Here is a 14,979-nt window from a genome sequence, read left to right as displayed (position 1 = left end):
GATTAGCTGATTTTATTTCAGTGGTTTTCAATATTTTTGACGCCAAGTCCACCCATGTAAGAGATTTCATGTGGAATTTTTTATATAACGAAGCTGCTTGTTTTTAAACTTTTTTCTTGACAGAAACTAGTGTCAAGATACAAGTATAGCCAACGTATGATTAATTTTGTATGACTAAGAACTAAGTTATTCAATAAACAATAGTTTAAAATGGACTAAGATAAGAAATTAAAATATGAAATATGTCAGTTTACATTTGTAGCCTACATAAAGCCTTGTGGGTTTATATATATATATATATATAAAGGAAAAATAGCTTATTTTAATAACATTTATTTAATATGATCTTGCAGCTCCATTTAGAAATTCCCATGGGCCCTAGCTGACCCCTTGGTTCTCACTGCTCTGTGGCTTGAAATCAGTGGTAGAGGTGCTCTGTCAATGGCACATTTTTGAAAGCTTTAAGGTAAACAATGCTGTGGCATCTGAGGAATGTTTTGCACCAACATAGCATTCAACAATTGTGTCCTGTCCTAAATCAGACAGGGCGTAATATCACACCAGTTACACCCATATGTTAAGTTAGTTGCATGTGAAGAGAAAGACAGTCCCAAATGACGTAGGCTATACATTCTGATTGACAGATAAATAATGCGATATTATTTCACTGTTGTTGAGGTTTTTTCAGCTTTGTACAAAGTTTCCTTCGTACATTTAGTTTAACTATATTGTTAAAGAGGGCGAGCTTTACTGTGTGCATGTATTTTAGACACTTAACGTTACATTGTTCTTGCTTCGTCCATCGTCCATGCAATAACTGCGTCCATGTTATGGAGAAAGAAAATTCTGTCATCATTTACTCACCCTCAAGTTGTTCCAGCCCTGTATGAATTTCTTTCTTCTGTTGAACATAAAAGAAGATATTTGGAAGAATGTTGGTAACCAAACAGTTGACAGAAGGAAAAAAAATACTATGGAACTGTTTGATTACCAATAACAGTCTTTAAAATATCTCTTTAGTGTTCAACAGAAGTAAGAAACTCGTAGCCTACGGGTTTGGAACAACATGAGGGTGAGTAAATGATGACAACATTTTCATTTTGGGTAAACTATCTCTTCAAGGAAAGCTGTTACACAGGTGGGTGCAGTGTCCAATGTTCCACACCGGGTAAATAAGTGCATCACCTGACCCGGCATTTGAAATGCAGTTTTGCATTCTCACACTAAAACAATGGCATAGAATGGTGTGCGAATTAAATGTTTTTTTCTTCTTCTGTAAAGATCCTCTTTCAATACAACAATCATGTGCGCCTCGGACTTCAATCTCTCCAAATAACCATATTAGGAAGCTAAAAGTCGGACTATTTTTCAACGTAGTGGTAAGTAAACGCTCGCAAACAGAAATCGCGTTTGCCTGAGGTAACCATAGCAACAGTACAGCTGTCGTTCATTATCACTTGTAGATTTGCACATCCTACAAATATCACAAAAACGTTTTGCTGTTAATTCCCTGTGTATGATTCGCACATTGTTTTAAAGAGATTTTGTTATGGCGGTGCAACAATACTTAAACGCCTAGACTCCTATGCGGTGCAGCTTGTGTATACGTTATATTTTTTAGTGCGACGCCGTTCCAGAGGCGTTTTAAAATAGGGCGTTTATGTTTCTCCTCCATTCATTTGCAGAGAGGAGACGCTCGCGTCTACATAAGACTTAGCAGTAGGCGGTGCGTCAGCGAAGCAAGGGCTAACGTTACCAGAGTTTAATGAACAGTGTGACAACGGGCTCTGTTTTCACCGTGGAAATAACAGTTTAATAGTACAGTACTCTGTTGGGTGGGTAAGTGTGTTTGTTGTTTTTGACCTATAACTTTTTAAGTCGCTCCTTGTTGTGTGATTTTGTGGTTTTACTCGATGTTACAGGTCCCCACCCCTCATTCTGCACTGAAGATCTTTAACAGAACTGTAATCTCTGAATTGTAATTAATGCAAAGCGCACTACATTGCAAACTACGTGGCATAAGTGCATAATGATTTGCATGGTTTCAGTAGTAATGCTGGACTCTTTATTTATTTATTTATTTATTGCATACAGAGCAGTTCTGTGAGGATATGTCCAAGTTATTCCGGGCTGTTATCATGGGTCCCCCAGGCTCGGGGAAAGGGACCATCTCGGAGAGGATCGCGCATAATTTCGGCCTTAAACATTTGTCCAGTGGCGACTTTGTTCGAGAAAACATCTCTGCGAAAACTGGTGCGTGCAAAAATGTACAAACTTTCGGGTGTTTTCGTTGAAGCTGTTAATCTCTGAAAAATTGTCGATGCTAACAGATGCTAGATGCACTATGAAACACAAGGGATGCCTTGATCATATGAAGGGGCGTAACCAACTTTTGCGGTTTATACATAAATTAATGTGGTAAGTTAGTACACTATCGGGAGTCATTAGAGTTCATGTGAGGTAAATGCTTCTAGAAGTTGCCATGCTGGCAAGATGCCACTCCACATTTGTTTTATTTTGCTGTTGCCATGCAAACCTCATTATTAAGACTTCAGCTGGCATTCATGCAAGTAGATAAAGACATAATAATCAACACATTGTATATTAAACACATTCAGTTTCCTCGCTGTAAATTAGCTTGAATGGACTTCTTACTCATGCTCCGTTAAGTTGTCGTGGCTGGTAAGATCTATTTTTAACATAGCCTAAAGCTTAGGTTAAAAAGAATGTAACCTTTTTTAGGTCATTATAATGGCAGTAACTTTTTTTGCTTTAATGCATTTCCCCCCCAAAATTTCTACTAAATATATATTTTTGCATTAGTCCTTTGAAACCTTTGAAGGCTGAGAGTTGATTTAGCTGCCAGAAAAATACACTAACTTTTAGTTGTGGCATAGTTTGAAATTTGTGTTGTGACATTAAGATTTTTATAATTTTCCATATTTTGTTTGTTGTATCCACAACATAGATAAAATTCTATTTGAAATCATTGGGCATTAATGTCCCAAGACTCTAATGTGACTGCTCAGTCTATTATATGATTAACAATCTAGTTTCTGGTTAAAATCCTATGATTAATAATTGATTTATCTCAGTTAAAGGTTATATGTACATTTTAAGTATGTACGTAAGCAGAATTTCATTGCAAATATGTCCTTTAAAATTCTTAGTTGCTTCCATTCTTGGTGAAATGTATATATTTTTTTAAAACAGCTTATTAGAGAAATATAGCCATATAGGTTTGATGATTGTTTTGAAAGATATGTGTTCAGTTCATTATCTTTTTCTTTTTTTCTTTTCTTTTTTTTTGCAGAAGCTGGTGTTCTAGCTAAGACGTATATAAAAAAAGGATTGCTGGTGCCAGACCATGTCATGACACGTCTTCTTTTGCCTAGATTGGTGGAGATGACCAAATATAGCTGGTTGTTGGATGGTACGGTGGTGAATCCCATTTTAAAGTCACCATAAAATCAAAACGGATTATGGACAATGCACTGTTAATTCTAAATTATTTACCCGTGCACATCATTATTTTTTTCATTACCTTGTAATACTACTACTACTAATAATAAAATAACTTACCCGCCCTTTTGCAATGACATCTCTTCTCTGATGATGTGTTTACTGGCGCGAGGGCAGGACAACCTGTCACTCACATGAGATCACAGCAATCACAAACCATAATGATCCAACCAGCCAATCTATTCCTGATGGACCAAATTAAGTCCCACCCTACATTTTTTCTTGTTCGAGAAGCCGTTTCACTTGGATATTTCACAATAGGGAAGAAAAGACTTGCCACTTTCGTTTCATGCTACTTTGTTTAATCCTTTTGCTATGTTTTTATAATTTATTTATGACTAAGCTAAATCTTTTTTGAGGAAGCAAAACTTTCATTTCTTCATTCAACAGAAACTCAAAACAATCTGTAGTGTTTGTCATTTTAGGAAGTAAGCTAGGAGCCTTGGAAATATGTTGCCTTATATTGCCTATTTTCATTTTATGAATTGATTACTGATTTATGAGATCAAAAAGTCATGATGTAACAGCTGCTAGCTTAGAAAGTCAAAGTCACTAGCTCCTAATATAGGATGATAGGATATCAGACATGTACTGAAACGGTGTGCAGTGTGACCTACAAACATTCTTGCTACATGGATTAAAACTAGTGTTCCTTTATTGCAGGACTGTACAGATTAAAGCGCAAACTGCAAAGGCTAATCCCAACTAAAGGTTCAAATTAATATCGACGAACAAAAAAGTAATGAAAGCTGGTCTCCCCACTGGCAATGCTATAATGAATAAAAATACACAATATGTAGGGTATTATGTGTTTTTTATCATTATAGCATTGCCAGCAGGGGACCAAATAAGGATGTAGTATTGCAACAGTTGATAGTTATGCATAGTTACAAAACTACACATTGCAACATAAGTGTAACATTACCTTCAAATGGCATCATACTAATTTATAATGAGATGAAGAAAATGCAATCACTCATATGTGCATAAATCAGGTGTGTGCATGAACATTTTGCCCTGTATTAAGTGTTAGAAGTAATATTTGTGAACTTACCTTCCAGGTTTCCCTCGAACACTAGCTCAGGCTGAAGCCCTAAACAGTGCATGTGATCTGGATATAGCCATCAACCTCAACATCCCTCTGGAAACACTGAAGGAAAGGCTGCGACATCGCTGGATACATCCAGCCAGTGGGAGAGTGTACAATATGTGCTTCAATCCTCCCCGCGTCCAGGTGAAAATACTAGTCTTTGTCCTCCTCTATTTCAGATTGAGATAGGATATCACAGTGCAGTATATGTAGCCACATTAAATTAGATAAGAGTTAGAAGGTTATGAAGGAATAATGAAAATGAAAGCAAATCTCCATTTCCCTTTATCATTGTTTCTGCACTGAAACCTTTAAACTCAAAGTAAGTCTGACTCCTTGGCTCCAAAAGCAGGTTAAGCAACAACATCAATGTATAGCACGTTATCCTGCAGGTGCATTCTGGGAATTTCTAGGGAGCAAACGTTTCTGTGTACTGGGATGATCAGAAATGCTCCGTAAAAAGTAGTAACTTTCAGTTGTTATGTTAAAGAGCGATTTGTACCTGATTTGGCCCATACAAATGGTTTGATTGGTATGAATGAATGTGTTTAGGCTGATTAACTGATATTAATAATATTTTTGAATTGAATAAAACCAGTTAATTTAGATGAGTGGTTGTGTACTTACTACTGAACTAGGGTGTGCATTGAGACAAGATTTCGCAATATTCTCAAGATTTTTGTTAGTGTGTTCACACTGAGGCTGAAACCTCATTTTCTTTAAAGGGATACTCCACTTTTTTTGGAAATATGCTCATTTTACAACTCCCCCAGAGTTAAACAGTTGAGTTTTACCGTTTTAGAATCCATTCAGCCGAACTCCGGGTCTGACGGTACCACTTTTAGCATAGCTTAGCATAGATCATTGATTCAGACGAGTCCAGTAGCATTTCTTTCAAAATGACCAAAGAGTTTCAATATTTTTCCTATTTAAAACTTGACTCTTCTGTAGTTAAACCGTGTACTAAGATCGACGGAAAATGAAAAGTTGCGATTTTCTAAGCCTATATGGCTAGGAACTACTCTCATTCCGGCGTAATAATCAAGGAACTGTGCGGCCGTACCATGGGTGCAGCAGGCGTAGTGATATGACGCAGCGCCTGAAAATAGGTCTAATAGGTTAGACAAACTTAGTCCCGGTCACGTTGGAAGAAGTTACCGAGCTGGGGACTATTTTTAGGCGCTGCGTCATATCACTACGCCTGCTGCACCCATGGTACGGCCGCACAGTTCCTTGATTATTACGCCGGAATGAGAGTAGTTCCTAGCCATATAGGCTTAGAAAATCGCAACTTTTCATTTTCCGTCGATCTTAGTACACGGTTTAACTACAGAAGAGTCAAGTTTTAAATAGGAAAAATATTGAAACTCTTTGGTCATTTTGAAAGAAATGCTACTGGACTCGTCTGAATCAATGATCTATGCTAAGCTATGCTAAAAGTGGTACCGTCAGACCCGGAGTTCGGCTGAATGGATTCTAAAACGGTAAAACTCATCTGTTTAACTCTGGGGGAGTTGTAAAATGAGCATATTTCCGAAAAAAGTGGAGTATCCCTTTAAATGGAAAACACCAAATGCTTCTGTGAAGTAGAAAGTAAAATTTTCCATTTTAAATGACAGCAAATAAAGGTCTTTGAAATTACAAAATTACAACCAGGTGTTTTGGAACGGGTTTGGATCTAAACTCGGGCCCTCTAGGAGTAGGACTTTAGATATTCTTTTCAGAGGCCTACAATATTTTATTACAATTTGGCAGCCCTTTCTTGCACTTTTTAAAACTCTCCAGCTTGACCTAGATTAAATATGCATATATATTGGTATGCATGTATATATTTTTTTATGCATCACTATTGTTATTACTATCATTATTTATATTATTTAGTTTTGTTTTATTTAGTTTAGTTTTTTTCTTTTGAGTCTTTTCTTTAACCTTTTTTCTTTTTTTAATGATTGTTTCTCTAAAATGTTTAAATAAATCCCCCAAAAAAATAGTTGTCTTTATTTTACTTTTTTTATGTAGCCTACTCTTTTTAAGTAAAATAAAGATTTTGTTTAAAGTGTTTTTTTTTTTTTTTTTTTTTTTTTAAAGCTGTGTTACACAATCTTTGGTCACACTTTATATTGGGTATCTTTAATGTACAGGGTTCCCACGGGTCCTTGAAATCCTTGAAAGTTTGTGAATCTGAAAAAAAAAATCAAGGCCCTGGAAAGTTTTTGAAAATTAACATACATAGAGACAGGTCCTTGAAAGTGCTTGAATTTATTTTGTGCAAGAAGTTTTCTGGAAAAAAAATCCACATTATTCCCTCTGGTCCGCTAATGTGTTATTTCGCCAACACTTTGTGGCCTATGCACACTAGCTTGCTTGATTTACGTTAGTTACGTGCATTTATTCGTTACGTTACGTGTTTCACGTTACGCGCACACGAAACTATTACGATGGTACCTCGACGTTTCACAGACACACTGTGCAACATTGCAAAAATAGGCTGAAACCGCTGAAACGCGTCATATGGCCAAAAATAAATGCAAAAAAAGCTTTTTTGCATAGTTGTGTTTGACACATGAAAACTGTAACAATGTATCTTACAAGGTAACACGATGTAACCTTGCTCTCTCTTCATATGTGTCCCCACATTAAGTCCTTGAATTTGAGGGTATTGGACCTGGAAAGTCCTTGAATTTGAAGTTAACCAAGCTGTGGGAACCCTGAATGTACTTGCATAAAAAAAATAGTAAGGTACAATATACTTAATGTGTTCTTGTTGTATTGCAAAACACTTTTGCTGCTATTGAGTTGGGGGTAAGGTTAGGGACAAGTTTGGTGGTATGGTTAGGTTTAAGAGTGGGTTAAGGGGTAGGGGAAGGGTCAACAGTGTAATTATAGATGTAATTACAGAAATGAATTATGTTAATAGTAGTTAAAAACACTTAATATAAAGTGGGACCAGATCTTTCTAACAGCCTTGCTTATTTTTGTTGTGTTTACAGGAGATAGATGACATCACAGGAGAGCCATTGATTCAACAGGAAGATGACAGACCAGAAGCCCTGGTGGCAAGACTGAGACACTACAAAGATGTCGCCAAACCTGTCATCGATTTCTATAAGTACGTTCATAAAACATTCATAGGAATTACCTCACATTTTGGAATGCAATCCAAAACACACCCAGTGTGCTTGTGACCGCACTTCTATGACTCTGAGACAAATGAACGTATGACTTGTGTACCTTTTACCTTGTTTACTAACAGCATTGTAATTCTTTGAAGGGCTAAAGGCATCCTGTACACGTATTCAGACACAGAGACTGATCAGATCTGGCCGAATATCTGCACACTTCTCAGCACAAGGATCCCCACCATCCAATCAGATGCACGGTGTGCTTCAACTCCCTGAGGAAATCCTCTCATAATCTTATATCCAAGAGAACAACGTGGCCTCATCTCAGAGGAATTGCTGATTGACCACGTCGATTTCCAAAGATTCCATGCTAATCATTTTTATGATGGCAGCGTGTGCGTTCGTGGTATAGTAATATTCTTCATAGTGCTATCTTTGATTATTTCACTTGCGGAAAAAATTTCATACATTTCTAGAACTTGCTGTCTGCTTTTATACAGTGTTATTGGTTCCTAGATTTCAATTCAAGAGTGCACAGATTTCATATAGATGAGATTAAATCACATATGAATAATAAGTGAAGGGTAGACGCATGTTACTTTGTCTGATTGGATGAGACCGAACTGTTTGAGACTGAAGCATTCCTGTGAGATTCTAGCCAGATGATTCAGTTATTTCTGAGATGGCTTTACTTTATATCATCTCTGTCTGTGGTGTTTAGCTTTCTCACATATTTCATTGTAGTGTTGTTAAACTGTTAACTGTTAAAAATCAAACCAATGTATTGGTAACACTATGGCAAATGGCTGTATATAAGTCATGTAATGAAATAATCCTATTTCATTTCAAATGTTCATTAAACACTGCCTTCTTTTTGGTAAATACTGTTCGGCATTGCATTTTTAAGACCCATATCTGAGAGAACTTTCGATAAGAAATAATCTAGTGATGTTTTATGATTATATATTGGAACTATTTGTAAATTAATAACTGTGTTCAGTCATTACAACCGTGATTAAAGCGCAGATTTACCAGATACCAAAGATGCAATTACAATTAGTTTCAAATTAGTCCCCAAAACAAAAGATAAGCTGAAGGATCTCAGAGTGTTAGGCACACATGATCATGTTTCAGTCCTATACACCAGCCAATAAGGGTTGGAGAAAACACTCAAAATAATTCCACACCATCTTGATGTGCAATACCATTTACAAGAATTGACATGTTTGAGCTTTCCTTTTTTTCCCCCAAAGAAAATAAATGTATTTTCTCAGAAATTTGAACTGTATTCATTTATCTTTCTCATTGAAATCTGTCTTTGGCCACCCACAATACACATAAAACTTGTTCACAAAACATAATATTCAATAAACAAACTGACAGGAACAAAGGCTCTCCTAAAAAATTCATTAAAGAGAAAGATCATGAACATTAATTTATTTCAGCCAGTGTACTTCTTTTTGACAAGGACTTTTTTGTGTGAAAAAGGCTACTATATGAGTGATTCTATAATTGGAGATATATTTTGCATTTCAAAAACTGTTGACTAACAGAAATTATTTCCAGTATCGTATTGAAAACATAAAATTTTAATAATTCAGTGCTTCTTTTTGTTTAACTTTTTAACTTTTAATTTTTTAATTCTTTATAGATTTCTTTATAGTATTGTTTGTCAACTGTCAATTTTGTTACATACTGTCAACATTGTTACCCTTCCTTGAGGTAACAGAGTTTGATGGTAACAGAATTAACCATTTTAAACTTTTTTGCCAAAAACTCCACCAGCTAGCATAAATGCTAAGAGCACATGGCACTAATGAAATAATGATTAAAAGACTTTTAAACAACCCACTGTGTGATCAGTGATAAATTCTGTTTTCCTTTTGATATTGTGGTAACGATTTTGACGTTTTACAAAATACCTCTTGGTGTAAGAACTTTTTAGATAAAAAAATATTTTCTCAGAGAGAGCACACATACCTTTCAGTGCTTCAGATCTTATCAGTGAGGTAAAGTGATATCATTTCCTGTATCTTACATAGTTGTGGGAGATAATTCCACCAATTTAAAAGCAAAGTATGGTACGGTACGGTACGGTAACAGAATTGACACAAAATTTATACGATTATGTTTATAAGATAAAAGTTAACGTTAAACAATTTAATGTTGTAGAATTAGGAAAATGACTAGGACTTTTATAAATAAAAATAAATGAAATATTACCAAAAGTAAAATAAAATATTTTGATTACACAATGATACATGAAGGAATTCAGACAACAAGAAATCATGATTTTCAGCTATAAAAGACACTTTTTACAGAAAATAGTATATTTTTTATGGCCTGTAACGTTTTGTGATCCATGACAATGAGTAACAAATTCTTAAAATAATTAAAAATATAACCATTTGAAAAAAGCAGATACAATAATGACTCTGGACACCAAATGTACCTGTAATTATAGAATCGCCCATATATATATAATACATACATTATTATTATTATTATTATTATTATTATTATTAGCTTCTGCATATAACATTGCTTCTTACGTAAAAGCGACGTCAGGGCAGGGTTGTCCTCTGGGGTGGAGTACTTCAGGAGGCTGCGCGTTGACGTTTATGTACGAATCCTACTACGGCTTATGAATATTAATTAGATAAGCTAACAGGACTCTCCCAGAGCCGTTTCGAGGAAGCTTATCGAGCAACGTCACCATAATCTAATTAATATTCACGATCTAAGCCTTAGCCATAGTACCACACACCATCTGCGGCTACAGTTTGGACTCGGCATCACGGAAGTCCCGAAACGTACAAAAAAGATGTCATTGCTGAACGGAGTCTGGGTTTGATGCATATCTAAAATGATCATCATCTTGCCTCGCATAAAAAATAGATAAGTCAGACGGCTTATCACAAAACAACAACAACAACAACAACAACAACAACAAATCAGTGATAGATTTTGACTCCATTTCAAAAATCCATTCCATGATTTCCTAAAATATGAACGGTTCCGTCCATATTTTTTACAGTTATTGAATATAAAAAAATATATATTAAAAAAAATATCAGTTTCTATTTTCTAATCTCGATCAAATTGACGGTCCTTGTGAATTTGGCTTGTGGGTTGTTGTGATTCGATGATGCTGAAGTAGCTCGTCATTGCTTCAAGTGTTCGTGCGCTTATTCGAAACGCAGCACGATTCGCTGGGACATGCGCCAATCTGACCTTTGACAGCTAGCGAATGACAAATGAAAGGTCAGCGTTTCTGACAGCAGCTGGGGCATCGGAGAATGAGAGACAGTCCATCGAAAGGTAGGAAGAAATGCTGTTTAGATAACTGAATGTAGCCTAATTATTATTAGTAGCGGTAGTCATACAGCATTGAATAAGACACTTCGATCTTACGTAGTGAATGAAATGTTATTAATAGCCTATATAAACCGTTGTGGCTGTCGTGATGTCATAATGCATCGAGAGGTTGGATTTGATCCTTATCTGCATTGCTAAATAAGTATTACGTTATATCTAGTGCCATATGTGTTTTGTTTTGGTTTGCTCTTCATCATGTTAACATCTTTGCAGCATAATATCGCGTTTGGGCATTTGTATGCTGAAAGGCCTGTTTTAAGAAAGAATAAGCTACATGAGTCACGACAAGCAAAGCAGATCAGCTGATCGGACGCGTTTCTAGACTGATGCAGGAGGTGTTGATGGTTTAGTAATCCTTTTTTGCTTTACTGTTATTTATTCTGATAAACCGAGATTTCGACAAAAGATGCACGACGACCATGCTGAAAAATCCAGTCTATGTTTGCTGGTATATGGTTTTTAGCTGGTCTAAGATTGTCATATTAGCAGGTGCTAGCCAGTCATTTAATAGCTTTTTGAACAGCTATGGTCCAAAACACAGCTTGACCATCTTAAGCTGGTGTGATCGTTTATGATGTTTTTTTTTTTCTATTATGATTTATTTGGTTTGTTTGTTTTATTTTGCTTTTATAAGAAGCCCAGCTAATATATATATATACACATTTATTTATTTATTTATTTATTTATTTATTTATATAATGCTGTCAAATCGATTAATCGCAATTAATCACATCCAACATAAAAGTTATAAGTTGTTACATATTTTATTTATTATGTGTGTGTGTGCATGTCTGTATGTATAAATATATATATATATGTATATAATATATATATATAGCCTATATGTAGATCAATGCATATATAAAAACAACTTTTATGTTAGATCCGATTAAAGGATTTAAACAAACTCCTGATGTACTTACAAACTTTCCAATGCCTCGTTTTATGAGTATAGAACCTATTTGTACTACTGTAGAAGTTTGGTACCATTCTGGGCATTATCAGTGGGGTAATTTACGAGATACATCCTTGGATCCATTAGCGCCTGCACTAACATTCGGCTGATATCTCTAAATAAGCTCTAACTTTAATAATGTTCGACCAAGGGAAAAAAGGCTTCTGGGGGGGTGTTTGGCTCGAGGTCATGGTGCAAAGGACCCTAGGTTGATATTACTCTGAACCATCCCTTTAATCATAATTAATTGACTTGACAGCACCTGCTAAAATGCCAATCTTAAACCAGCTAAAAACCATCTACCAGCTAACATCTTAAGATTGGATTTTTCAGCATGGTCATTGTGCATCTTTTGTCGAAATCTTATATATATATATATATAAATACCAGTCTATCACTAGTTATGATGTGTATGTAATAATACAATATTGTACGGTATATAATAGGAAACATGTTAATGACAATTGAAAAAAGATAAGTCTGTTAATTTACCTGTTGTTTCCTTTTTTTTTCCTTTTTATATTTCCTTTTAAAATATTTCGTTTCAATATTTTGATCCAATGATAAGCAATGAATAAATTCCCTCTCCATTCAAAAATGGAAGTAAATGGCACAAAATCATTTGTCCTCATCTGATAAATTTTTCTCTCTAGAGCTGTATGTGTTTGATTGGCAAAAAATATCACAGAAATCTCAATTTGATCAATGGCAAAGAAAAAGTTCTGTGCTTTAGTTTTATTGTTGTTCATGTGTCGTCTATGATAAGCACGAGGTCAGTTTATGATGGTGTAAAAGGTTAAGGGAAATCCCTTGCATCATCATGCAAGGAGCTGCTGAAGGGTGCGCTCCCTGTTGCCATAGAAGCAATGTTGCACACACAGTCCTCAATGTTGACCTCACAGTCTTACCTTTACATTAGAATGTTTCTCGTGTCTGATGATATTATATTCTATATTACCTATTATATATTACCAACTGCAAAACTTACCAGTTTAACTCTATAAGGTGTCTAAAGGGTTAAAGTAACCTAAGTGACTTCTTTTAAGCAAGCCACTACAATTTAGGCTTTTATTATGTTAAAAATTAATCCAGTCCCAGCCTTGAATCCAAGTCCACTTCATTCTACCGAATGTGAGGCATGTTAGCTTTGTTAATAGTTTTATCATATTTGTTGCAGTTTGTGAATATGAAGATTGTCTCTAAAACATATTAAAATAAAAAGAGACAAGAACTTAAAAAGGGAAAAAAGGGTGTTTCTTGTTTATTGCCTCCAGCCCAGTCTTGCTTTTTATAGAAGTTTTGAACAACTAGATCTGGTTATAAAGTAAAGTAGAGTGATATTTTTTGATAAAGACTCTTGTGACATTGGTGATGACTGATAATCAGACATTTGCAAGTTACAGGTCTTGAAAATGGTCACAAGATTTGTTAAAAAACAACTTGTGTGGTTTTAACATTAACTATAGCTTAACCCTATAGCTTTTGAGTTGAACAAAATAACTTTTTTACTAGTGTATTTAAAGCCAGTTACAACAATGATTGCTGTTGTTGGTGATGTTTTCTTCCAGAAAATGTTATGTGCATGCGCTTGCTTACCATTTTTTCAGCTGCTGATTTTCATTTTATGAAATAATTGACATGCTCTTGCCCTTGAAATGGTACAATGGGATTCTTTATAAAAGTTTGTATTTCAAGTGTCCAATGATGTTCTCCAGCTGACCAAAGGTTGCTTTTATTGATCGTTTAACTTTTTATAATGGTAAACGTAAATAAATGAATTGGAGTTGGCGTTAAATTGTTAATTAATGGCAGACAGCAACTAGAGCTTTTCTCTCAGTGACACTTCCTACATGCTGTGCTCTCAATCTCACTCTTCTCAAAGGGTTGCCCAGGCTCTAGCTCTCTTGTGAGAAAGCATGTAGCCCCAGTGGCTGCCAAGCAAGGGGGCTGCATGAAGGGAAGCATCAAGTAGCTCAATTAGAGATAAATCATCCTTCCTGAGAGGAAGTTTTGGATTGCCTGACTTCCACTGGCAAAGCACTCAACGCTAAATCAGGGTTACCCATAGACTATAGAGCCATAAAAACGTATTTTTGTGCACAGAAAAAAACGCGAAGCCCACTCAAAAACAGCAACATTTAGCACTGCATACAGCTGATAAAAATTTAGGTTTGAACTAAACAGCCATACAAGTATAGGGATGGGACGATTACCGGTTTCACTATAAACCACGATAAAATGTACTGACGGTTAGTATTATCGTTTAAAATTTAATTATCATTAAAACCGTATTTCATTATCACGATTTTAATAACTCACTGTAAATCCTGTACAGCCAGCAACAGTCTGACGCAGGCGCAGCAAGCAAGGTTTTTTTTTTTTTTTTTCGGGAAGGAATGGCAGAAGGCAGTGACCGTGCTCAGGAGATTTTTCAGCCTTTTAAGAGGACCAAATCTGAGGTGTGGTCATATTTTGGCTTTTACAAAAGTCCTGAGTGAAACTTAATCGAGGATGGTCACTACAATAAACACTTCAAATCTGCCGCGTAGTCTTGTGTGACCATCACCCACTGTTCATAGCGAACGCAAGGCAAGTTAACTTTGACCTCAATACCAAACCTACGTCTGGGAAATAACTTGATTGGGCACAAAAATGTTGTTTTGAGTTGAAATATTTTATCTCACTCACTTGAAATAAACGTGAAGCTTCCGCGAAGAAAAGTTCGCAACAAGTGGCTTTCAGCCAAAGACAAACGATCAAGTTCAAACAAGACTATTAAGAGTGACATTTAAGGGATAATAATGTATATCATTGATTGTACACTTATTACACCGATTTTTTTTTTTTTTTTTTTTTTTAACCACATAATTACGGGGACATATTGAATTGAGATTAATGTTTTAAATCTTACC

General features: G+C 35.5%; 2 protein-coding genes across 11 annotated transcripts in view; both read left to right on the top strand.

Annotated features, from left to right (window-relative positions):
- Nucleotides 1–1,393: 1,393 nt before the first annotated feature.
- Nucleotides 1,394–9,118, top strand: ak4 (adenylate kinase 4). Of its 6 annotated transcripts, none has more exons than XM_084426783.1 (7): nt 1,394–1,839; nt 1,923–1,978; nt 2,095–2,253; nt 3,314–3,433; nt 4,584–4,756; nt 7,603–7,721; nt 7,884–9,115. In XM_084426783.1, exons 3-7 carry the CDS (start codon nt 2,112–2,114, stop codon nt 8,008–8,010), a joined length of 681 nt encoding a protein of 226 aa, XP_084282909.1. In that variant the 5' UTR covers nt 1,394–1,839; nt 1,923–1,978; nt 2,095–2,111; the 3' UTR covers nt 8,011–9,115. The 6 variants fall into 6 exon arrangements, with proteins under 6 accessions (XP_084282909.1, XP_084282907.1, XP_084282911.1 ...); XM_084426784.1 differs by having other exon boundaries at nt 1,728–1,835; XM_084426781.1 differs by lacking the exon at nt 1,923–1,978 and having other exon boundaries at nt 7,884–9,118.
- A 1,755-nt stretch (nt 9,119–10,873) lies between these two features.
- The window catches only part of dnajc6 (DnaJ (Hsp40) homolog, subfamily C, member 6), a 44,510-nt gene continuing 40,404 nt past the window's right edge, over nt 10,874–14,979 (top strand). For 3 of the 5 annotated variants that reach the window (XM_084426762.1, XM_084426770.1, XM_084426769.1), the window contains exon 1: nt 10,904–11,055. The gene's annotated coding sequence lies outside the window, so the exon portion shown is untranslated. Of the gene's footprint in view, nt 11,056–14,979 lie in introns of all 5 variants that reach the window. The other 2 variants (XM_084426763.1, XM_084426771.1) reach the window with 2 other exon arrangements.

Source organism: Rutilus rutilus (genome assembly GCF_951802725.1).
Source record: "Rutilus rutilus genome assembly, chromosome: 12".
Taxonomy (NCBI): Eukaryota; Metazoa; Chordata; class Actinopteri; order Cypriniformes; family Leuciscidae; genus Rutilus; species Rutilus rutilus.
Note: the sequence above shows the minus strand (reverse complement) of the source record. Positions and strands in the feature narration are given on the sequence as shown.

Excerpts from the sequence above, each read along its gene's own strand:
- ak4 (XM_084426781.1), top strand. The coding sequence starts at position 2,112 with ATGTCCAAGTTATTCCGGGCTGTTATCATGGGTCCCCCAGGCTCGGGG. Across the intron at positions 2,254-3,313 it reads AAACATCTCTGCGAAAACTG|AAGCTGGTGTTCTAGCTAAG; the intron begins GTGCGTGCAAAA and ends TTTTTTTTGCAG. Across the intron at positions 7,722-7,883 it reads CCTGTCATCGATTTCTATAA|GGCTAAAGGCATCCTGTACA; the intron begins GTACGTTCATAA and ends AATTCTTTGAAG.